Here is a 27,310-nt window from a genome sequence, read left to right as displayed (position 1 = left end):
GCAAACTAGTCATTGACAACTTTGATGATATCCCTTTCGAAGAAAATTTTTTCCCACAGAGCCGAATTTTTAAGTTTGGGAACAAGAAGTCACAAAAGGCCAAGTTGGGAGAATACGGTGGATGTGAAACTAATTTGAACCTCAATTTGTGCAATTTTGCCATTTCGACAGCTGATGTGTGGGGCGGTGCATTGTCTTGATGAAAGAATACTTTTTTGTGCTTCAATCTTGGCTGTTTTTTCTTCAGTTATTATACTTGTGCCGGCCTGGTTGGCCGAGCGGTTAGCATATCCACTCTCCAGCCAAAAGACTGAGGGTTCGAATCCCACTGTGGGCATGGATGTTTGTGATTGTCTATGGAAATACTAGTATTGGTAGTGGCGGTGGATGTCGTTGGTGGAGACAGAGAGCTATAGAGCAGGTGTCCTCCCTCTATGAGTCTTTGGACTCCCTGGAGGTCTTACGTAATAATAATAATAATAAACAGTCCAACAATGACGCATAACAGACTCCTGTTATTGTCTTACCCTTTTCCAAATAGTCTATTACGATAATTCCTTGGGAATCCCAAAAAACCATCACCTTCCCAGCAGACAAAACAGTCTTCGCTTTTTTTGATGCTCTTTCACAAGACATTGTCCACGGTTTTGACTGCTGCTTGGACTCAGGTGTGTAGTGGTGGATCCAAGTTTTGTCTACAGTCACAGATCAATGCCAAAAATCCTGCAAATTGCAATTAAACATCGCCAAACATTGCATTGAAATGTCTTTTTGCTTGCATTTTTAATTGAAAGTCAACAATCATGGCACCCATCGTGCATACAGCTCTTTCATGTAATTTTTTGTGCAGGATATTATACACCCATTCAGTTGAGATGTCTACAATCTCATGCACTTTCACTCGGCAGTCTTCCATAACAATACTATGAATTTTGGAATCATTTCCTTCATAGTAACCTCAGTCGGGTATCCAGAGCACTCTTCATCTTCGATGGTCTTACAACCACGTTTAAACACATTTATATCCAAAAATAAATAGTCTTTAATGCAGGTGCAGAGTACCCATGAACTGCATCTAACTCGGCTTTGATCTGCGCAGCCGTCCACTTCTTCAAATAAAAGTATTTTATCAATGCACGAAACTCTTTTTTCTCCATTTTTATGAAAAATGCGAACACGGTCATTTTAAATGTTAGTCAAACGAGAACTACGTGTCAGACGTGGCTAAAATTTTGCCAAGGCTCATGAAAAAGATGATACATGCTGACACTAGTATGAATGAAAGAATTGTGTTGGCATCTATTGGAAATTTACCAAACTTTTCAAACAACCCTCACATAATCAGCTCTAATGTTCTTTGACCTCGCATTTGTTCTGTCACATGCTGCTTAAGAAAACTGTCTAGCAATGATTCAATAAATTCGTTTTATTCTTCTCATGAGATTGCACTGCTACCCAATCAATATTTGGATAATTAAAATCACATGATGATTACTCCTTTAACATCCCCATCAGATTGATTTAGTGATGCATTTGATCTCACCAGCAACTTATCAACTATGTCAGTAACAACGTGTATGATCATATTAAACTTCAACTTACATTTGATAGCTTCAAAGACACTGCTACATGGAAAACTGTTACTAATATTGCAATCACCACTTTCTACCCTAACTGGACTCAAATCATCCGATATCAGCATCTTTCCTTCCTATCTTGTCTTTTCTCCTAAAAATACTGTACCTTTATACTCAGTACCATTAGTATATTTGCCTCTGAGAAATGTCTCAGTAATGCCAACAATATGAGGCTAAAAGGTTTTCCCCAAGGCAACTAACAACCCCTGTTCCTGATAACCCTGAAGTTTGTATAGAAACATAAGTTACCTCTATGCTTTTTTTGCTTACTCACCTCTGTAGTCTGTAAGACCCAGATGGACAACTTTTAGTCTCTACTGATGTTTAATGCTTCAATTAGATATCCTTGCAAAAGTTTAAGTCTAAATCAGATGAACATAATTATCCTTTCATCATAATCACCTAGTTTTTCTAACTCTCCATATTAGGTCCCATACCAATAAATAATTTCTCCTGACCCCTGATACCAAATGCTTTCAAGTGCAGAAGGGGCCTGTTATGTAAATTTATCCTTCCCCAAACTTACTCCATTCATCTCAAAACTTCAACCATTCTTTCTGAACAGCCATGCACATCAAATCATTTGCCATCATAGCCCTTCTTAAATCAGTGCAATCACATCTTGTTAGGAGACTAATGATTTTCACTTTTCTCACTCTTCACTCTCCCTTCCAGCAATCTATTCACATCCTCTTTTTTAAACTATATTTATCACTAGTTAAATCATTAAGATCTATAAGAAACAATCTGTTTTACTTTTGTGTTTTTCAATTGCATACTTTAAATTTTTGATTTCAGAATAATAAAGGAATAGGAGGAAGAATGAATGCTTGTCTTTAGTGGAGGTCTGAAGTAGTTTGCAAGCATTCTATGTTTGTTTTCTAGAGTCAAAGTTCTGGATTATTTAACTCTGAGCCCAGCTACATGACTAATTGACATTTTTGCTTAATCCCATGCAAAAGAGTAAAAACTATAACACAACGGTGTCACATGTGGAAAGTGATTAAAAAGAAAGAAGAAACCTAGTTGACGTGTTTCTTCAACAGCTGGAGGTTCTAGACCTTGTGAGAAAAGCTATTTCAAAGAACAGACAAAGACAACATAAAAAAAAGGGGAGGGGTTGAGAATGTAGTTTAGCAAATTTGATATTGAACAGCCTATGTAAAACGCTGGTTACTTGTGTTTAAACATACTTAGGGAATAGTAGGAGCAACAGGAGGATAAGTCTGGTGAAGGTACCCATGAAAATTTTAACGAAAAAGATGGTGCATTCTGTTTCGGTTTAGGGAAAAAAAAAAGAATCTGTACAGAATATCCATAAGAAAGTGACCAGAGTGACATTGTGAGAAAGGAGTGAACTATTAAGTGAAATGGTCTCTTATAGATAGTAACAAACATTTTTATGAAAACTGCTGATACACCATCTAAATATAACAACAATTTCCTAAGATGGTATAAATTTTGGAAGACATTACTCCTTTCACTTTTCTTTTTGATAATATGCAGATCTCATTCAAGATTGGATTCCTCTTGGGCTATGTTCTCAACTTTCCTGGTAAAGAAAAGAGCAAATGTTCCTTTGACACTCAAGAAGATGCATCTGTGCCATGAAAGATAACATGTACCATAGCCCAAGAGGAATCCGATCTTGAATGAGATTTACAGATTATCAAAGAGAAAAGCGAAGTCAAATGCAGTCTTAAGAGAAATAGTGTGTTTTAGTACCAATGAAATTCACTAGGGGTGCTTAAGGGTCAAAGCTGTATAAATGAGAGAAGACCTCCACATAGCATTTAAAGGAATGCAGGAAACCAACCAGGGCATCTGACCTAACGTCCAATCCTCACCTTCTCGTGGTGCACCCTGTTAGGTATCTACCTAGATACTGAACGAACAACGATGGGCTGGGAATTTGGGATTTAGCTGACCAAATTGTCATCTTATTGGCATAAACCACAATGTAAAATGACGGTACAACATGAAATAATTTTGTGCTGGCTGGGGGGTCGACCAGTTAAACAATTTTCCCATTTGTTTTTGCCATGGAACCAGGGAAAACAGCAAAAAGTCAGCTATTGGAACAAATCTTAAAACACACCCCAACTCAACATCACCAGAGTTCAAGATCGGTACTACTAACATAAGAAGCCTAAATGGCAAAGAAATGGAGCTAGCTGAGAAATTAGATAAGTACCATATCAACATAATATGGGTGATTGAAACAAAAACTGGTGAGATCTTTCTGAGCAATAAATACAAAATGTTAGATTCAGGCAGTGACAATTGAATAGCAGGCAGTCTCAAGTAGAGTAATGTGGGCAAATATCAGAATGAGGAGCTGGAAATGAGAATTATTTGTGTCTCATTTCCACTGAAGGTTCCTAAAGTAGAAGTGAAGGTATTTTTTGAGGCTTTAGAGAAAACAACTAACATAATGAAAAAAGAAATGTTGGTCCTTGTTGGAGATCTAAATAGCAGAGTAGGAAATGATTGTCATACATACATTTTTGGAGAAATTTGGAGAAAAGAGCAAAGCTAATAATAATTGCAAATACCTGTTGGATTTCTGCTCAGGACATGGACTGGTTATTACTAACACCATGTTCCAACATAAAAATGTGCACAAATTCACATAGAGAGAAGATGCAAGGAATACGAAAAGTCTCATTGACTGTTATTGTCGATATTGATGTTTTCTCCCTGGTGCAGGATATCAGATTGTACAGAGGATTTGAAATTGGAAGTGATCACCATTTAGTCTTGAGCAGGATAAAATTGAATTTCATATTGAAAATAAGAACATGTAAAAAAGTTTTAAAACGAATAAAAGTTAGGCAGTGCTCAGATGTGAACTGCAGACTGAAATTATTCAAGAAAAAATGAAAGAGTTTGAGAACAGGAATCAAACCTTGGAGATTCAATGCCAAGCTCTGAAGAAAACATTGATTGATTCAATGTTTTCTTCAATCCAGAGGAGCATGTGGTGAGGTTATCTGCAAGGAAACAAAAATCAGAACTCCATGGCGGAGACAGGAAGTTAAAGAGGCAGTGAAAGAAAAGAAAAAAGTATATCAAAATTTCCTGACAAATAAGTCAGCTTGTACTCCTAGAGAATGCAGAGACAAATGTAAGAAAGCTAAATACTGTGTAAATCTAGCTAAACAAAAGTCATGGGAAGACTTTGGTAAGAACATGGAAAATAAATATCAGGAAGGTGGCAAAATATTCTGGAGGTTGTTAAAGCTCAGAAATGGAGGCAAGAGTGCTGTAAAAGGAATTAGAGATGATAAAGGTGATATGAAAAACCAAAGAAAAAGATACCCTTGAAGTATGGAGTAATTACCTTGAAAAATTGCTAAATGAAACTAGCAGTGATGACAGCACAGTGATAAAAAACACTGACCAGGCATGCAATCAGGAATACATATCCATACTTGAAGTAGAAAAAGCCATGAAAAGTCTGAAAGGCAGCTGGGGTAGATGATATTCGACCAAATAGAGGCTGTCAGGATCAGATTTTCACTGATCCTTTGTTGGAGATATAAAAGTCTTACAATGGCTGCACTGCATAGTTCATAGGGCCTGGACAGAGGGACGAATTCCAGATGATTGGAGTAGAGCTCTCATAGTACCCATATATAAAAAGGGAAATAAAACTGAATGTGAGAATTACAAAAGTATTTCTCTACTGAATGTTCCTGGTAAGATTTATGCCAGTATACTTGAGAAACAGTTGATCAGGATTGTGGAAGAGAATCTTGGTGAAGAACAAGCTGGATTCAGGTCAAATAGAGGCTTTCAGGATCAGATTTTCACTGATCCTTTGTTATATTCCAATGATTTCTCAACAAATAGTTGAAAAATCATTGGAATATAACAAAGATCTGTATTTAAGTTTTGAAGATCTGGAAAAAGCATATGACAAGGTGTCAACAGAGAAGCTATTCAAAATGCTACAGTTGGATGGTGTCAGTGGGATATTATATCAAGCAATACTTAGTCATTATTTGAATTGAATTGAAGTACAGGAAGATGGTTTAATGTTAAATCTGGTGTCAGACAAGTATTTACATTATCATCTCTGTTATTCATTATGTATATGGATCGCATTATGAAGGAACTACCAACATAAGGAAATTAGTACTAAATCAGATATCAAAATTGGAGATGTTAATATCAACCCTTTGCTTTATGCGGATGATGTTATACTTCTAAATAAATCTGCTACAAGTCTGCAAGATTGCCTGACTAAATTGAATAACTGTTGTAATAGATAGGGTATGAAGGTCAGCAATAACAAGACAAAGACAATGAAAATAGGCAGAAGCATTGAAAATATCAACTGCATTGTGAATGGAGAACCTATAGAACAAGTAAAGCATTTCAGCTACTTAGGTACGATTTTTAGTGAAGATGGTAAATTAAATATGGAAATAGACAACATGATCAACAAAGCTGGTATGACAGGATCAACTGAATAAATTTATATGATATAAGAGAGAAATTAGTCAAAACACTAAATTAGCTGTATACAAGACAGTGTTCAAACTTATGGATCCTTATGTTGGTTTAGAAGTAAAACACTTGACCAAAGACTAGAGCCCACAGATATGAGAGTCCTGAGAAAGATAGGGGCATGCATAGATGGCATCAATAGCAATATCATATTGAAAACAAGGATATTAGAGAAAGAACGTGACATTATTAGTATCCAGGAATGTGTTAGCACAGCTAGTGGCATGGGGGTATGGCCACTTAAACAGAATAGGAGAGGAAAGATTAGCATAACAAGTATTCTCTACAAGGTTGGCAGGAAAAAGACCCATAGGAAAACCAAGATATAGGTCGATTGATACAGTAAAAAGTGTCTTAGAAGATAGAAATATGAAATCTAAAAATGTTGAAGTATTGACAGGTAAGATTGATTTTGAGGAAAATTGTAGATAGGAAGTTAGCAATGATGTAAATTTGTCATGTAGTACTATCATATCCTGTCAATACTTCACCATTATCGGATTTTATATTTCTATCTTTTAAGACACTTATTGATAGGTAACAGATTGATTTTGAGGAAAATTGTAAATAGGAAGTTAGTAATGATGTAAATTTTTCATGTAGTATTATCATATCCTGTACGCCCCTTGAGGGTACATATCAGGAATTTGATGATGATGAAATTCACTAGAGAATAGTGAGATAATTAGTATTTAAGGCATTTATTTAATCATAAAGATTTGGATGATAGTGGCTCTTCCCTTAATGCATAGCAGTATACATGTACAAGGAGATGTGCTTTGTATTATGGGAGGTACTGAGACAAGTAGTGATGAGAGCTTGGTCCACCTTTGCTACAAGTTGCCAGGGGATGTACCACCTTACCTCAGTCCTGAAGATATTTTCAGGCACGAACTTTGTTTGCTTACACTTGGATAAAGGATTAAACTAAATAAATTATAGTCTAACCAAGTGCAAAATAAACTTCCAACTGGCACTGAACAACCAGCTTCTGTCCACTGTTTTAACTGATGTTAGGATTCTGGTGGGTAATGGTGGTGAATCCAAGTCTCATCCATAGTAATAAATCAATGCATAAAATTAATTTTATTCTTGTTAAAATGCTCCAAGCACTATTCAGAGATTTTCATGCTAGTGCGTTTTTGATATACTGTGAGCAAGTGTGGCACCCATCTTGCACAAAGCTTTTTAATTTGCAATTCTTCATGCAAAATATATCCCGCATTCTTTTGAAATGCTTATAGTCTCAGCAATTTCATGCACTTTGACTCGCCATTCATCCAATACCATATCATGCACTTGATCAATGATTTCTGGTGTTGTTACACTTTTTGGACGTCCTTCACATGGATTATCTTCAAAGATGGTATGGCCACATTTAAACTCAGCAGCCCATTTCTTAATTGTTGAAAATGGAGAAGAGTGCCCATAAACTTTTATGAACTTCGAATGAATTTCTTTTGACATTAAACCTTCTTTTACAAAGAATTTTAAAACCACACAATACTCAATTTTATACATTTCAAGAGATACAGACAACACTTTTGCATCAGATAGCTGTATAAAACAAACTACTTGATAGAATGACTTGCAATTTCACACAGATGCTTAGTGTTGCGATCTGTGGTCGAGGGCGAGAACTTTTCAGACCATCCTCATAGCTTATGTATGCAATATATGTGAAAGAAGAGTTAGTTAAGAAAAGATCCAGTGTGGAGAGGATGATGAGATTATCCAATATTATGGTGGGCAGAAAGACAATTTCTATGAAATCATTACTAATTGTAGATACTCTGATGCAAGATGAATTTATAAATACACATACATGATTTTAATACATAGATCTCATTTACATTACTACTGTTGCTTGTTTCAATCATCATCTGTTTATCATCTTACAGTCAAAAAAGAAAACAATAAAATTTCAAAGAAATCACATACATCAAGAATGAATATAATCAAATGTCTCCAAGCTGTTCTCCAGTGGGAAACCAAAAATTAATTATAGATAATTTGTTAGGTATGGTAAGGAAATGGCACCTTAGTAGTCGTCTTGCTGTTGTATATCCATTGGAATATTTCAATTCTTGGAAAATGATATTACCTTTTTAAATACTATAGCTATGCTTACTTTGCAGACACAATTAATCCTCTTTAACCTTCCTACCGGCTGAGGTGGATGAAATATCCAGCCCATCATAGCATTCTGCATGGATCAAAACTTCATCGGCATTGTACCTTTCATCATGCCATTACCTCCCTCCGCTTAATCCCTTTACGGCTATTTAAAGTCATTTGTGGATTAACTGTTAGTGCCTGACTAACAGTTTGTGTCACCTGTCTTTACACACACTGTTTTACTTGGAATTTTCTTCATTGTCCTAAAATATTTGACTTTTTTTGCCACTAAAATGATTTATTGTGTTTCTTCCCAAAAATTGAAACGAATTTCACATGTGCGAAATAATCAATCTTGAAATGACCATCGATCAGCCTTTGCAATGAATCTATTTAGTAGTAGCAAATTTGCTGTATTATAAATTTATTCTTCAAATCACTGCAACGGAACAGTTGCACTGGTTGTTCCAATATAGAAAGAACTTTTTTTGCGAATTTTCAGATGTTTGCATTGAACATATTATGTCACATATTTTATTTATATTTTTAAATAATATTTATTGAAATAAATATGACCTTTTGCTTTCTTTCCTAGCAAAATACCATTATATGGATTATCACATTTCAGTTCGAGAAACGAACTTCTTTTGTAATAGCGATGTTATTTTTTGTAGTAGTGATGTTTGTTGTTAACGATGTTAACAACAAACGATGTTATATTGCATAACTCGGTTTCCGATTGTGAATCTTTTTAGTATCGAAAATTTATATCCAATGATGTTTTAGCAGGGATTCTTCGCCTTTTCTTTCTTTCTTTTTTTTTTTTTTTTTGTAGGATACACATTTCTATAATATCCAGTGCGTAACCACCGTAGATATGTTGAAAATATAATAAAGGCTATCATATACAGAATAATTCAAAATTCATGCTCATTTTGAAGATTTGCTAATGCTTACCCCCCCCCATCTTTATCCTCTCCTGGAATTCAATTACATAACCACTCTACCATTCTAAATTTCTACAGGTTCGAAAACATTTCCAGACAGTATTCAAAATCTATTACTTCATTTTACCGTTTTTACAAAAGAAATAAGGCAATAATATTGTTGTACCCTGAAGCTTCTAATTCTGTACTATTTCTTTGCAATCTAAAACCAGCTGTTCTACTGTCTGCTGAAATGATTTGAAATTTTAGAAATACTATGCTATATTTTCACCACATAAAATTGTTAATATGCATACCACACAAAAAAAAGTTCAGTAGTATTATTTTAGTTTCTTTTTCTTAAAATAATCTAAATATTTTTACTTCTACTTATGCTTCTGGTTGCTATTTCTGAAGTAATCTACGTCTTAGAAATACTTGTAGTAATCCTCTTAGCTGGAGGAAAACTAAAGGCTTAGATTACTCTCAGTGCTATTGAGGAAGAAAATTGAGAAAGCTTAGCTAGAAGGGACACTAAAGTGCCTCAAGCTATAGCGCAAGATACATCGAGAATGTCCTGTTTCCTTTTCAATTGTTAATTAGTAAACATCCTAACATAGAAAAAAATACAGACATTTCTTTTACAGGCTGATACAGTATTTATGCTGAAACAAGTTCTTAATTTATAATGATCAGTTTCATTTTTATTATCGAAAAAATATAAATTATTTCATATAATTATCTTGAAAAAGAGGACTTGAATTATTTTTAAAGAAAAGGAGCATATACTTCACATAATCTTATTTTTTGGGGAGGGAAGGAAGGTTATATTGAAGACTTATTCAATTTGCGGATATTTCAGAGAATTTATTTTATAAATCATTCGCAAGACAACTGTTATGAACGTAAATCACTTGGGGAACATGCCCATTCATTTTAGTGTAAATAGTAGCAAAGGTATAACTACTTCAATAATGCCAAGAATCTAAACTAGAAGAAAATGTCGTTATATCTGCTGATGTTAGAACTCTTACATAAATAATTTTTCTGGCATGAATTCTCTATCAGCTATAATGTAATCAATCTACAGATTTTTGCCCTCTTGTATTCTACCATCTTATGCGCAGTGATTTCTTCTTTGTACTACAAGAAAAAAATCAGATAACACAAGAAAAATACGGAGTGTTTTCTTTTTCATTGGGTGAATTTACAATGTTCTCTCTTTGTGTTTTGAAAAGAAAGCACAAATGATTTTTTTTCTTACTATTTTTGCCATTATAACATCTGATACAATTACAAGAGTGGCATTTTACCGTTTTCCTCCCACACGAGAAAAAGAAATATGACAATAATATTGTTGATTCTGTCGAACTTTTGTAGTGGAAATTTTTAATACAAAACTTTGTAATTTATTTTGTATTTTGCTTATATATATATATATATAAGCAAAAGTATTGCTTATCATAAAATTGGAGCATAATATCTTAACTAACAGAAAATATATACATATCAATTTAAATCATAACCGTTAATTTTATTTTGTAATGACCAATTATACAGGGAAACCAAGAAGGTGAACGTGCAAAGAACAGTAGATTACAATATAAAGAAAAAAAATTTAGTGATATGTTTAAAGAATTTCATTATTCTCTATAAAGCAAAGTCGCTCAAGCAGATCCTTCAGGAAATCTCTGAAGTATTCTTCGAATCATGATTTTGAACAAAAATATAACATAATCTCGAACGTCGGCAGCCGGTTTTTTAAATAATATTTCAAATAATTATCGTGAATTAATTTCTTCGAGAACAAAGAAAATGTTTTGTGGAGTAAGCGATTAGAAAAAAGTAGCAAAAAATTAAAAATTAAATTGGTTCTGGAAGGTAATGCAATATTTAAGTGAAGAAATTAGGCAAGGATCTTTATTTTGTCCAGGCATTAAAATTGTATTGTACAATAAAAAGAGAAAATAAAAATAATTTCTATATTTTTAGTTTATCCAATATAACTAAAATTCAGTTACCCAGCATAGATCAAGGAACTGCATTTCTTGTTATGGGTAAATGAGTCACAGCTATGAGCCTGAGATAATCTGATTAAGTGCTCTCTTCAGAATGAGGGATTATCACACCTTCTAATGGACATGCTGGCCGAATTGCACTTCTTATCCATGTTCTTTCAACAGATAGCATGCATCGCATCCAGATTTTGCTGGATGTCTATATAGACGTTCTAGCCGGTTGGGAGGTTAATCATTCACTCATTTTTTGGGTGAATGATTAAATTGGGAAACAGATTTGTTTCCCAATGGACTACATAGTTCAGAGATTATTGTAAGTTTTCCAAGAAAAAAAAATCAAAATTATCATATTATTGTAATGTGATGATTTGTCTAGAGGTATTGCCATGATATCTCATGCTGTGAATTACCAGTTATCTGAATGTACAGCTGCACAATACTGACCCAGGGATCAGCAACCGGTGGGCCATGGGATGCGTGCGGCCCAAAAGTGCATTTTTGGCAGCCCATAAAAGGTTGACCATACTTAAATGCCATGTGGCCTGTACGCTGAATTATTTAAATAATACATTTTATAATATGAATAAATTAAAAATAATTTTATACCTATACTTCGTAATATCGTCGTGCAACTTGGTGTGAGTCAACCTTGTGAGTCACCATGAGCAGGGATAACAAAGGTGACTTCATCCAACGACAACCAAAATTTTGGCACACATTAAAGAATGCATTTTCATTAGAAAATGTCCAAAAATTTTATCGATGCTTACCAAAAAAGCAGGGAGACACACACATTGTGATGCATAAACTATATTACTTTGTGTGATAATAATTTTTCACTGAGTTTCATTTTCATTCTTGTTTCATATCTCATACTTTAAATATTTCTGTGTTTTTTTTCAGATTGATATAATAAAAATTGATAAAATAAGTATTTTTTTTCACTCACTATTTTTGCTTAATTAACGCTTGCGGCCCAATTACTAAAAATAAAAGTTGAATGTGACATTCAACTTTTATTTTTAAGACTTTGAGTCTGAAAAGGTTGCCGACCACTGTACTAGCCTATTTAAAAAATAGTAGATAGCTTCATAATAATTAAGGAGATAGAATAGTATTCAACACAAAATACGAGGCTAATCTTCTTGAATGGCAGTCAGTCTCAAGTAGAGTAATGTGGGCAAATATGAGAATGGGGAACTGGACAATGAGACTTATTTGTGCCTATTGTCCCACAGAAGGTTCTACTAAGGTAGAAGTGGAGGAATTTTTTGAGGCTTTAGAAAAAGCAACTGACACAATGAAAAAGGAAAAGTTGGTCCTTGTTGGGGATCTAAATAGCAGAGTAGGAAATGATTGTGAGACATACAAAAATATTTTGGGAAAATTTGGAGAAAAGAGCAAAGCTAATAATAATGGCAAATATCTGTTGAATTTCTGCTCAGGACATGGACTGGTTATTACTAACACCATGTTCCAACATAAAAATGTGCACAAATTCACATGGAGAGAAGAGGCTAGGAATAAGAAAAGTCTCATTGACTATGTTATTGTTGATAGTGATGTTTTCTTTCTGGTGCAGGACACCAGAGTGTACAGAGGATTTGAAATTGGAAGTGATCACTATTTAGTCTTGAGCAGGATAAAATTGAATTTCATATTGAAAAGAATAACATGTAAGAAAGTTTTAAAGCGAATAAAAGTTGAGCAGCTCTCAGATGTGAGCTGTAGACTAAAATACACAAAGATTATTGAAGAAAAAATGAAAGAGTTTGAGAACAGGAATCAAACCTTGGAGATTCAGTGGCAAACTCTGAAGAAAACATTGATTGATTCTGCCAGAGAGGCATGTGGTGAGGTTGTTTGTAAGGATAAAAAAATCAGAACTCCCTGGTGGACACAGGAGGTTAAAGAGGCAGTGAAGGAAAAGAAGAAAGCATACCAAAAGTTCCTGTCAAATAAGTCAGCTTGTGCTCTTAGAGAATATAGAGACAAATGCAAGAATGCTAAACACTGTGTAAAACTAGCTAAACAAAAGTCATGGGAGGACTTTGGCAAGAATATAGAAAATAAATATCAAGAAGGTGGCAAAATATTCTGGAGGTTGTTGAAGAAGCTTAAGAATGGAGGAAAGAGTGCTATAAAAGGAATTAGAGATGATAAAGGTGACATGAAAACGGGAGAAAAAGATATCCTTGAAGTATGGAGTAATTACTTTGAAAAACTGCTAAATGAAACAAGCAGTGATGACAGCACAGTGGTAAAAAAGACTGACCAGGCATGCAGTCAGGAATACATATCCATACTTGAAGTAGAAAAAGCCATCAAAGGCTTGAAATGTGGAAAGGCAGCAGGAGTAGATGATATTCGACCAGAAATGCTGAAGTATGGTGGTATAAGAGTCTTACAGTGGCTGCACTGCATAGTTCAGAAAGCCTGGACAGAGGGACGAATTCCCGATGATTGGAGTAGAGCTCTCATAGTACCCATATATAAAAAGGGAAATAAAACTGCATGTGAGAATTACAGAGGTATTTCCCTACTGAGTGTTCCTGGCAAGATCTATGCAGGTATACTTGAGAAACGGTTGAGAAGAATTGTGGAAGAAAAGCTTGGTGAAGAACAAGCTGGATTCAGGCCAAATAGAGGCTGTCAGGATCAGATCTTCACTTTACGACAAATAGTCGAGAAAGCATGGGAATATAACAAAGATCTGTATTTAAGTTTTGTCGATCTGGAAAAGGCATATGACAAGGTGCCAAGAGAGAAGCTATTCAATACGCTGCAGTTATATGGTGTCAATGGGACATTATATCAAGCAATACTTAGTCTTTATTTGAGTTGTAAGTCAGCAGTTAGAATTGAAGGAAGTACAGGAAGATGGTTTAATGTTAAATCTGGTGTGAGACAAGGATGTACATTATCCCCTCTGTTATTCATTATCTATATGGATCACATTATGAAGGAAAGTGGTATTAAACATGATATCAAAATTGGAGATGTTAATGTCAGCTCTTTGCTTTATGCGGATGATGTTATACTTCTAAATAAATCCGCTACAAGTCTGCAAGATTCTCTGACTAAATTGAATAGCTCTTGTAATAGATATGGTATGAAGGTCAGCAATAAAAAGACAAAGACAATGAAAATAGGCAGAATCATTGAAAATGTCAACTGTGTTGTGAATGGAGAACCTGTGGAACAAGTAAAACATTTCAGCTATTTAGGCGCGATTTTTACTGAAGATGGTAAATTAAATATAGAAATAGACAACAGAATCAGCAAAGCTGGTATGGTGGGAAGTCAATTGAATAAATTCATATGGAATAAGAGAGAAATTAGTCGGAACACTAAATTAGCTGTATACAAGACAGTGTTCAAACCAGTTTTAACTTATGGATCTGAGAGCTGGGTCAGAAGTAAAACACTTGACCAAAGACTAGAGACTTCAGATATGAGAGTCCTGAGAAAGATTATAGGCGTGAACAGATGGCATCAATGGCAGTATCATATTAAAAACGAGGATATTAGGAAAGAACTTGACATTGTCAGCATCCAGGGATGCGTTAGCAGAGCTAATCTCAGGTGGTATGGTCACTTAAACAGAATGGGCGAGGAAAGATTAGCAAAACAAGTGTTCTCTGCCATGTTGGCAGGAAAACGACCGAGAGGAAGACCAAGATATAGGTGGATTGATACGGTACAAAGTGCTTTAGACGATAGAAATATAAGATCTGATAATATTGGAGTGTTGACAAGTAACAGACTGATTTGGAGGAAAATTGTAGATAGGAAATTAATAATGATGTAATTTTTTTCATGTAGTACTATCATATCCTGTACACCCCTTGAGGGTACATGGCAGGAATTTGATGATGATGATGATGAAATCCCTTGTGGTTCAACTGCCAGTAAGCAAAACTCTAAGATCGAGAACTACGAATCTATGAGTTTCATATATAACGAAAAACTATCGGCAAATCCAAGTGTAAATGACCACTTTGATATATGAATGTATATATATATATAACTTGGATATGTAAATGACGACTTTTTCGGTATATATGAAACTCATAGATTCGTAGTTCTCGATCTTAGGGTTTTGTTTACTGGCAGTTGAACAACGAGGGATTTGCATCCCCTTAATTATTCTTAAGGATGCCAGAAAAATAGCTGTTTGGCTTTCAATTTATAGTAGATAGCTTCATTTATTCTTGACATAAGATTTGAAAATTTGATTGTAATGAATATGACCATGTTGCCACCTACTGGTGAGAGTGATCATAAAGTCTTGACCTGGGAGGTGGCTAAAGGTGTGGAATTTTCGATTAAGACAGGGTATATGTGGAATTATCGTGCTGGCAAGTATGACAAGCTGGAGATTGCTTGGTTCAGTGCCATGGCATGTAAAACTGCAAGGGCTGGATGTCGATAGAGCATGGGAAGTGGTCAAGGAGCATTTACACGAAGTTATGGATGATTGTATACCTAGGGTCCGAATAGTAAAACAAGTAGGGGTTAAATGGATGAATAACACCATCTAGCTTGAGCTGCAAAAAAAAGAAACAACTGTGGAGGGAATTTAAAGAAAGGGGTGACCTGCAGGCACACGAACGGTATAAAGTGCAGGCCAGAAGGGTAACGAATGTGGTAAAAAAAGCAAAAGTGGATTATGAAAGGAAACTAGTTATGCAAGCTAAAGAGAATCCCAAACAGTTCTTTCAATATGCTGCAATAAAAAAAAAAAAACTGTACAAGTTTTTTTTTTAGTATATTACATTCCCTGCTCCTGTGGTCTTGCCAACATTGGACAAACTTCACGAAGTTTAGAAATTAGACAAAAAGAACATGTTGGTGATGTAAACCACAACAGAAGCATTTCTTCCGGCTTAGCACATCATTTCTGCACGATATCATGTCTAACCACACGATAGATTGGCAAAACAGCTCCATGCATATCTCGATGACGACTACAGGCATCGTGTATTTAAGGAAGCCACAATAGTACTAATAACTGGCGGAAACCTCAACAGAAATCAGGGTATAATTCTCAACAGTTCGTGGAAAAACTTGATCCTATCTCTCAATCAATCTGAACTACAGCTAGCCAGTAATCACATTACAAGTCTACAACAAACACGCATGCGTGATAATGAATAAGAACAATAAGCCATCTTTGTCACGCGAAACGTGTAGCCATAGATACTAGTTTGGTTTACAACGTTTTTTATGTTCCTTTTAATTTGCATTTATTTTCATATCTCCGTAATACCTTGAAAAAGCCAGACAGTTTGCTGGCGAAACTGGTAGGTTTTAATAAATGTTTATTTGTAAAATACTGGTCTGTATTTATAAAAGTGTATTTCTATCTGATTGTGTGAATATTCTAGATCAAGGATTGGGAACCTGCAGTCTTTCTGCGTATTTTGTCAATGTATCTTCATTGTTTACAATTTATGCATTCTCAAAGGATGAAACATCCTTATCAAAAGGTGATAAGGACAAAACGCCAGTCTTAGAACAATGGATCTATTGATATTTAAATAAAAAGTAATTATCAACTGTTCTAAGCTGGCATTTCATCCTTATCCACTGTTCAATGGTTAGTGCATTATCATATTATATTAATTTGTCATTAGACTATGATAATTCAAAAGTTTGGGAATTTCCTGGACAAAACTCATTATATGATACCACCTCATCAAACTGTTCTGAAGAAACCTTCTAGTAAATCATGTAAACACTTTACATTCTGCTATTCTACCAGAATTTTTCCTGCGGTCTAGAAATTACCTGCTTTGTTAGGTTTATCTACTAATTGTATAATTTTATTTTGACTGATTCATTCATTCTTCTTCTTTCCATTGACTGCTAGGTTTTCCCAAGAAATTCACAGCTGTATGTCTTGAGATGATGTCCACCATCTTATGCCTAATTTTTGTAGATCATCCCTCCACTGTGTTCTTTGGCAACATTTACTTCTTTCCTTCAGAGGAGCCTTTGTAGCTCAGTCAGTATAAGCAAAGCCCTTCGGTTGGAAATGCTTGAGTTTGAATCCCGTCTATGATGCAAAGAACCTTTATCAGGGCTTTTCAAATTAAAGTAAGTTAGCTGGTCTCATAAGGGGATAGAGAGTGTTTTTCTCCTAGAAACTCTGGTTTTTTGTTCCTCAGAACAGCAAACCATTAGAACACACACACACACCCAATTAACATCAACATTGCCTGTAGGAAACAACAGTTGATCCCCAGCTGAGGGGCTGTAAAACTAGGTGAGAAATCAATGAACAAATAGTCTAGTGGCAACCAAAGGAGTGTACTGATTCAGAGGCCAGCCCCATCTAGGCACCAGCTAAGGGAGATGCACACATGCACACACACAAAAATTATTTCCTTCTCCTGGTATCTATTCAGGGCTTAATTTTGTCCATCTTTGATCAATTTGCTAAATGGCCAATCCATATCTACTTACATACTTTATAATACTTCACAATAGTTTCTACTCTAGTCATTTTCTAATTTTATCATTTCTCATTCTCTTTTTGTTATACAGAGCATTCTTCTCTCCAAGGTTAATTGAGCCACATGTGCAATCTGTCTTCTTTTTTAGTCATGTTCTTCCATGGAATTTCTGTAGAGATATTTTAGGAACATTTTCTTTGAGATAATGACTAGTGGTGCTGAATATCTTCCCATCATTTAGACATAACCATCTTTCATCAGATGTACAGGAATTGTTCAGCAGGTAATGCAAGAGTGTCACATCAGCCAAGAAATGCACAGGGAGATCCATGGAGCTGAAATCAAGAGCAGTTTGGAAATTTCTGCTTCAATTCAACATGGAAACAATCAAACCAGGAGTTCAAAAACTACAAAGGTTAGTGAGAGACTCCACACAAAGAACTATCCAATCTCATTAGAAAAGAACTACCATCAAACACAGCAATCAACTGTGCAAACAATGTGTAAAAGAACACTGTGGCTGGTCCAAAGCAAAAAATCATGCTATACCCTTTTTGCAGCGGGTTGAACAAATAAGTATAAGTGCAGAGGATATCTGGAAGCTTTATGACTGAGTCTAATCAACCCAATTGCAAAATTTGGTAACAAAAGTGTAATACTCTGGAGATGTTTCTTCTGGTATGAGCTTGGGCTGTCTTTGGGTGTAGTGCCTGGAAAGATGAAAATCCCAATGCATCTGTAACAACTGGGGGGGGGGGGGGGTAATACAATACTTTCCACAGTGACAGTTTTATGCAAGGGCTACTCTTTCACTATAACAATATAATGAATGCAGTGTTTTAAGGCAATATAGCATGTGATGTTGAAATACTTTGATAATGCAGAGGGCTACTGTGACAATATTCATGGGAATTATATGAAAATACTTGATTGGCCAGCACAGAGTCCTAATTTCAAATTCAATAGAATCATTTGATAACAACTGGATATGAAAAGGGATTTGGACCATTCTTCCTTCAACCTTACTGCCAGTCCATGTACACTAGTGGCCAAAATTGTGGAAACCTTTTGGAAAAAGTATATTTTTGAGGTTTGATGGCTCATAACACCACTTTTTTTTTGGTGTAATACCATAAAATTATATATCAATGGAAAGATAATTTAATTAAGAATGTAATATAACAAAGTTTGTTCAATTATCTGTATTCTATGAAAAGTTATAGTCAAATAACCAGAAAAAAGAAGCACAACTTGCTTAGGTTGATATGAAGTAGCTTTCCTTCATTTGAATGTAGCCAATGAGCATGAGTGTTTATAGAGACAATCAGGTGTCATCTTGTTTTGGCAATGAACCAATAAGGTCACAGTAGGATTCAGCTATCGATGTCATGTATTGGAGCTGAGAGGAGGACATTTATCAGTGTGTTATGTAATTGCTATCAAGTTGGTTGGTTTTTTTTGGTGTTCTTTCATTTAGTGAGCTTGCAAAACGTAATAAAATTAAAGAAATGGTGCAAAGAATTGACTGGTCACACAGAAAGCGATGTAAAATAGTACTATTAAGTGAACAAGGCTACAGTTATGAAGAAATTAGAAGAAAAATTGGTGGAAACTTAACCAAAGGTGGCATTTCTAAATTTTTGAAGGGGTATAAGGAGACTCCAGTCACTACAAAACCAGACTGGTAAAGGCAGGAAAAGGTGCACAACAGCAAGTGATGATAGAAGAATTGAGGGACTGTGCCTACGTGACAGAAGAAAATCATCTGGATGTATACAAGATGAAATGGTGCAATACAATATGAAGTTGAGTGCAAGGACTGTTTGGCACAGACTGCAGGAATTTGGTCTAAATGCTAGAATTTCATGAAAAAAGTCTCTCAAACAAAGGTTGAAAAGATTAAACTGGGCTAAAACCCATGTTAACTGGACAGCGGAACAATGGGACAGTGTTATTTGGAGTGATGAGATCAAAATCTCTCTGTTTGGTAGTGGTGGCATAAAATATGTAAGGAGAAGAATCGGAGAAGATTTGCATCCTGATTGCACCTACCATGAAACACCCACTTAGTATTATGATCTGGGGTTGTATGACATCAAAAGGTGTGGCCAGAATTTGCATGATTAATAGGAATATAAATGCCGAAAAATACATAAATAAAATACTTGAGCCCAAACTGAAGCCTTCTGCACATGATCTTTTCCAAGATAATGAAGCATTTATATATTTCAACAGGATTCAGTTTCATGTCATGTTGTTGCTGTGTGCAAAAAGTGGTTTCAAAATAATCATATTCCACTGCTGGAATGGCCTGGAAATAGCCCAGACCTTAACCCATTCAAAAATCTATGGAGCCGACTAAAGAAACTTGTTAGTCAGAAGCAACCCACCAATAAAACCCAATTGATAGAAGCAATAATTCAATCTTGGTTTCACATAATAACAGCTGCAGAACTAAAAAACTTGGTTCACTCCATGGGAAGGCGTTGTAAGGCCGTAATTAATGCTAAAGGTTACCCAACTAAGTATTAACTCACATTGTGAGAATTTTTGTATATCTAATTTTTTCTATGTGTTTCACTTTTCTTCTTTATAACTGCTGTTCTAATATAAAATCCTCCATAAAAGTTATTGCATTACATTCTTGATTAAATTATCTTTCCATTGATATATAATTTTATAGTATTACTCAAAAAAAAGTGGTGTTATGAGCCATCAAACCTCAGAAATACACTTTTTCCAAAAAGGTTTCCACAATTTTGGCCACTAGTGTACCGGCGAAATAATAATACATGGAATGGCAGTCATGTTGAAGGAAGAATGATCCAAAATACTTGCCTCATTACAAACTTTTGGAGATATAATAAATTTAGTTTAATCCTTTATCCAAGTGTGAGCAAACAAAATTTGCACCTGAAAGTATCTTCAGGACTGGGGTAAGGTGGTACAACACCAGGGCACTCCTTGCCAAGGTGGAGCAAGCTACCAACACTCCTATCTCAGTATCTCCCATAATGCAAAACACATCTCCTTGCGGATATGTCTAATGTTATGCATTAAGGGAAGGGCCACAACCCAGACTAGTTTCGACCTTTATTGAGGTCTCTTCAGTGGGAGCCAGGCCCAAGTGGAGATACCAGGCAGAAGCATTAGCAGGTCATCTCTACCTATAGGAGTTGCCAAATGGTGTGCACCCTTTTTTAATAAATTACTCTGGATTTAGAGAAAGATGTTGAAAGTTTATTTTTCACTTGGTTAGAGTATAATAAATTTAGTTTAATCCTTTATCCAAGTGTGAGCAAACAAAGTTTGCGCCTGAAAGTATCTTCAGGACTGGGGTGAGGTGGTACAACACCAGGGCACTCCTTGCAAACTTTTGGAGAGACTGTCGAAAACAGTGAAATATTGATAAGGATCAAAAGAGGGCATACACACACACACATTATTGATGTATGTGCCATTTAAAGCATTCTATTCTCTGAAATATATGCTGTCATAATATTTATTTCAACATAATATATATCAAAGTCACTGAACCAATTTGTGTACTAAATTATTACTCAATTAAACAAATATATGAAACTAAAACACATGTATAGTAAAACATTTTTTAATTTTTTTTTTCCACATACAAAATTAAAATACCTTTTAATTTCAGTGATGTATTACTTTCTAATTTAGATGTCTTTAGTACTTTCTGGGCAGCTGATTTTGAACTGAAGTGGGCACTACATTTAAGACACTGTTAAGAGAAGAAAAGCAAGAAGAATATACACTTAATTGTACATACATATATGCATGCACCCCCCCCACCACCACCACACACACAAAATTGAACATCCACATCCAGAATGCAAACTTAAGAATGTAAACATACTCAAGGTGGTATGTTTTTTTTTTTTTTTTTTTTTTTTTTTTTTTTTTTTTTTTTTTGGCAAGCTGCATTTGTTATCCTAATTTTATTTTATTATTACTATTTAAAATTTAACTAGTGTTTAAGTAAAATAAATGTGCATTGATATATAATATTGGATTCATTGGACCCTGGGTTTTGATAACCATTTATACATAATCGTCAACAAGTTTCACCAGCTGTGTCTGTCTGTCTGGCTTTATCAAGACGAGAAAGGTTATACTAATATTAAATGCAAAAACAAAAGAATGTAGTATTAGTAAATATTAGTATAACCTTTCTCATCTTGATAAAGCCAGACAGACACAGCTGGCGAAACTAGTCGACGATTATGTATAAATGTTTATCAAAACCATGGTCCAATAAATCCAATATTATATATCAATTTTAGTGAAAAGGACCAAATAATAACTATTATAATAAATGTGCATTAGCAGTGAATGGCACCTGAAACCTTTAGTTCTTCAATACTTTGCAAGTTTTGTATATCTTTTTTGTAACACTTCTTCATGAGAGTTTGGTTAGATATAAGTTAAATTAAAAGATACCTTTATTGTATCAAATATGATGTGGAACTGTAGGTTGAAAATTAGTGGAATAATTTTTTTTTTTATGACTCCTACCCATGGAAAGTAAACTGATGATACATTCATTATTGTGGAGATTGGGTAAGAGTTTGATTATTATTACGAGAGACCTCTAGGGAGGCCACATGCTATATGTTTTAATTTATGCAACAGTCTACCATGCTGTATTCTGTCAAAAGCCTTAGCAAAATCCAAAAGTATCACGGTGTATCCATTCCCCTTGTCTATTTCAATGGTAACATTATAGAATTTTTTATATTATTATTTTATAGAATATATGATTATTATTATTAGTTATGTTTTACACAATCCAGAAACTCTGCTCTAGAGTCCAAATAGGGAAATAAAACTAATCTACTACCTTAAAAAAAAAAAAAATAGATGGAATTATAATGTTTCAAAACATAATATGCATCATACTAGGAGCTGTATACGTGTGTATGAAATTTCTGATGAATGATGATGATTGGACTTGATATAAGATGATGCCTAGACTTTTTACTGTCCTAAGTAAGAACACATAGCATTTCTAAAGCTTTGTTGAATTTGCTGACAAAGCAGAAATCTCACAACCAGTACTATTAGAAAACAAATCCAGATTAGCCTATTATAAAACCAAAGAAGGATGATCATAATTGTTTATGATAGGTTAATTTGGATTTATGTTTTCTCTTTTCTCTCCAATAATTAAATAAATTATTGGATCAGGTAAATTCATGGGATGCTTCCAATATCGAAAATTTGCTGATTCATCATGCTCACTGTTCATAAAGATAGTTTTCATTATGTCCTGAAGTTGATAGTATTTGCTTTCTAACTTACCCTATCTTTCCAGTATTCTTTGAAACCTCACTGGATACACACTTGTTCTTACATTAAAAAAAAAAAAAAGCAGAGACTTCAAAGATAAATTAAAGATGTGTCTGCTTGGACAATGCAATAATGGTTTCCTTTGATGTAATTTCCCATGCTACTTCAAGAAACTTACCAGCTGATTTTTCTGAGAAACAGAACTCATTCAATCTGTTCATTTGATTTCCTTGTATTGGATTGGATAGGGGTTTAGTGGCACAGAACAGCTAGGGTCACATGCCAAAATAGATCATAGATATATGCAAGGTCATATTCAGGCCCGTTCTGTACTGGGGTGTAAAGGGTGCAATGAACCTGGGCAGCACAATTAGAGGTGGTATAATTGAACACGTTCATAAAAAATTGGGAATAAATAATACACTGAACTGTTTGTGCATATTTGTCACCGTCAAATGTGAGAGATCTCAGTGAGGGGCAGAGTCGCTGGGTAGTTAAATAAATGGTACAAGCTTCAACACAACTTACTTTAATCACTGCTTTCAGCACACTGAACAAACATTCTAGGAGTAAAATAGAGAATGCGCAGTGGGCGCATGTAATAATGGCTGCATACAATAAATAATAAGAATGGTAATATAAATATACAAAAACAAAGTAATTAACACTAAACAAAAAATAAATATTTTATGCTTAATACATAATGGAATGGGATCACTTGTTTTCGTAATGAAAATAAACATACGGGACATATTTATTCCAAATTACTTGAGTAAGCTTCTTCTGCAATTTTTCGTCTTACTTAACCTAGAATGGTACAGAGTGTAGAGTTGTATATTATTAATTATTGAAATTGTTCTCATAGCAGAGAGTTAATGATTTTTAGTAAATATCTACGTTAGTATTAAAGAAGGTAAGTTTTAATATTAATTTAAAAAGGAAAAGATGTAAAAAGAAAAGAATGGTTGATTATGAAAGTGCAGATGAATCTATTCAAGAGCCAGAAACGAATTTTAAAATCAATTTCTTTTTTCGCCATTTTGAACACAAGTTTAAATTCTTTAAATGAAAGATTTGAACTATTGAAATTACATAATGATAATTTTGGCTTTCTTTGTGATATCCCCAATTTATCAAACATTCCAAAAGAAACAAGAATGAAATGACACCAGAAAAGAAACTGATATAAATGCCCTAGATTTATGCGATGAATTAGATACTATTAAAGATTATTTAAAACCACAAATGAGATGTTTAAATATTTTACAATTTATATTTGAAAATAATTTAGCAGCATTATTTCCAAATTTGGTAATAGCTTTATGTATTTTTTTAACAATACCATTAACAGTTGCTTCTTGAGAAAGATCCTTTTTAAAATAAAATGAATAAAAAATCACTTACAATCGAGTATGTCACAAGAAAGATTAAAAAAATGTATCGATATGAAGCATAGAAAATTAAATATGTAGCAATTTAGATTTAGAAGATATCATAAAAGATTTTTCTGAAATGAAAGCCAGAAGAACATCTCAGTGGGAAATGAATAAAAATAAGGTTTTTTTACTATTTGTGTTTTTTTCTTTATTTTAATATACATTCCTCTTAATGTGCAGTATAATAAAATGATTCGTAACATGTTATTATACTTCGGGATCTTTTATTTTTTAATGGAAGGGAGGGGGACACAAAAATTTTGCACCCAGGCAGTGCAAACCCACAGAACAGCCCTGGTCATACTTAAATAAATAAAACAACAACATAAACAGATACAAAAACATCAATAGGAAGGAGGGTGTGTATAAGACCTATGCTGAGCTAAGCAAGAAAAACTTCCTCTTTATGATCCCTGTATAGACAGACTGCCTCACAATTCGATTTCGGGCGTAATTTAATAGAACTTGTTGTTCTCTCTCTCTCCATGATGACTTAAACTGGGATAAAAATGTCTGCCTTGTGATCTGCTTGAAATTATTGTAGGGGAGGGGGAGAGGCAGCTGGTTGGAGCTTGCGAAACAAGACCTAGTTACAGTATCTGCAGCATCCTTAGTACTAAATAGTACATTCCTGTGTACTAGTCTGAGGAGCAACCTGATGGCTTTACCTTCAAATGGAGTGCGTGCTAATTCTCTACTTAATTGCAGCATGTCAGACATGTCCATGAAGTCACACACTGCTTGTATGAAGAGAGAGAGAGAGTGAGTAGGAATATCAACTAAAGACCAAACATGGCAACAGCAATTTCAAGCCTTCGATAAATGAGGTGGTTTCATTGGACAATAATAGTCCTCTATTTGGTATTTCCTAAAATAGGAAAAAAGCTAACAAACAGTATGCTTATAAGGTAAAATGATATTAACTAGTAAATCATCCAGGAAATATAACCAAAGTTATGATGCGAGCTGTTCAAGCTTATACCTTGATTAGTACTCATAACGGTATTTTTAGGAAGGAGATAACAATGTTAATGATACAATACCTAAAATAATTTAATTACTATATTTTGTCAAAAATCAAATTGTTTTTGGGAACAATGCAGAACTAGAGATATATGAGAAAGACAGACTAAAGAGAAGAAGCAAAGAAAGGTCTGAAGTTCTGAATTCCAACCTAGTTGATTTGAAGTAAGCAATGTCAGATGATCGGTTGAGGACAATACAGAAAGATACATATACACTATCTGATCAAAAGTATCTGGACACCCCTCTGTAATTCGTAAACTGATGTCTAGATGTCACTATGACATCAGTTTGACATTTATCAGTATAAAAGGAGGCACGAAGCTGTGTGTGTTGTTCAGTGATAAGAAGTACAGGCAGAATGGATAGGCCAAGGGTGCCGACTTCGAACGTGGACTAGTTATTGGTTGCCACATCAGCAAGAAATCTGTCAGAGACATTTTAACCCTTCTCAAGTTGCCAAAGTCAAAAGTTGGTGACGTGATTGTGAAGTGGAAATGTGAAGGCACAACCATAATAACAAAACCACGGTCGGGTAGGCTGCATTTAATGACAGACAGGGACCGAAGAAGGTGGTTCGTGGAAATTGCCAGGCACAGAGGTATTTTTGCTCTTGTGGATTCTTCAAACATAGATATTCACGTTTACATCACTAGTTCTCTATAAGATTTATGATATGATCTGATTGCTGCCATTATTCACGTAAGCAGAACCTCTACCAAAACTTCATTAATATGGGTTATATCATCTGTAGTTGATGGCTTCATAGAAGCCTGAGCTCCCATTAATTCTCTGGTAAGTCCTACATCCACCAACATGCAAAGTTGGTGGATGTAGGACTTTGCATTCCCTACAAGGAATGCAAAGCAAGTATCTTGAAATCAGTCAGAGAAAGTCTAAAACTTAGAAAGTCCATATAACTTTGCTGATATGAATTCAAATAGTTTCATATTTGGTCTACAGGGTTCTGGATTATCAAAGTCACACAGTATTGCGTGTACTACAGATTTACAACTTCAGATGGTATCCACATTTCAAAATGTGCATTTTTAAGTACATTTTAAGAAAAAAATGTTGTCCTGGACTTCTCTAAAAGCTGTATATGTCATCCTATTACTGTATTTAGCTACTTTTAATTTACAATATAATCAATTAAACTGTGGATTGTAGCAATTTTTTCCTTTTCCCATCTATAGATGTGTATTTCTTACATCTATAATATGGTCTATCCTTAAAACAATCAGGAAATAATGTATATTTGTCTTGTTTGCAGAATTTTACAAATTAAATAATTATTTAAAAAACTGGAGAAATAATGATTTGCAAATAAAATCAACAATGCTGTAAGTTATTACCTGCAGTTCAGCATCTGTTTCTTGCAATAGCTTTGAATTAGCAAATGTGTCAACCAAATTCAGCATTTTCTGTTCACAAAAAAAATTATAAATAAATTAAAATAAATATAAATAACAGTTATATGCATTGTATTTTACATATGATTTTAATAAAAACTAAATGCCTCTATACATCATATTATCATGTGGATGCCTAAAGTTATACTCTCAGTCCAAGTTTAAGTGTAGAAAGTTTAATTTTCTTAGACAAACCTTACACAACATTAATAAATTTAACTAGTTTATTGCTAAATATGCCTGTTTTGACAGAGAATATTTTTGCCTATGAGATGATGTTACACATTCTAAGTGCTCAGCAAAACTGATTATAAGCAAACTCTGATTTACTTATGTTCTGCAAACTTCAGGTAACATGAATTTTATAATAAAATAAATAAATGAACCTGCTAATATTCCCCAAAGGGAATAGATGAGGCTGTTTTAACTCCAACTTTTGGAGACTGAGGGGAAT

At 34.4% G+C, this 27,310-nt stretch overlaps 1 protein-coding gene across 15 annotated transcripts in view; it reads right to left on the bottom strand.

Moving 5' to 3' along the window:
• Positions 1-27,310, bottom strand: part of LOC150099022 (uncharacterized) — a 589,139-nt gene that overhangs the window by 158,290 nt on the left and 403,539 nt on the right. For all 15 annotated transcript variants that reach the window (XM_090405631.1, XM_090405632.1, XM_090405630.1 and 12 more), the window contains 2 exons: positions 26,800-26,868; positions 21,321-21,417 (listed from right to left, as the gene is read on the bottom strand). In XM_090405631.1, coding sequence (XP_090261757.1) covers positions 21,321-21,417; positions 26,800-26,868 — 166 coding nt within the window. The remainder of the gene's footprint in view (positions 1-21,320; positions 21,418-26,799; positions 26,869-27,310) is intronic.

The sequence above is a fragment of the Typopeltis vanoorti genome, chromosome 15, assembly GCF_054136105.1.
Source record: "Typopeltis vanoorti isolate ZY-2024b chromosome 15, IOZ_Tvanoo_1.0, whole genome shotgun sequence".
NCBI lineage: Eukaryota > Metazoa > Arthropoda > Arachnida > Uropygi > Thelyphonidae > Typopeltis > Typopeltis vanoorti.
This window is presented reverse-complemented; position numbering and strand designations above follow the sequence as displayed.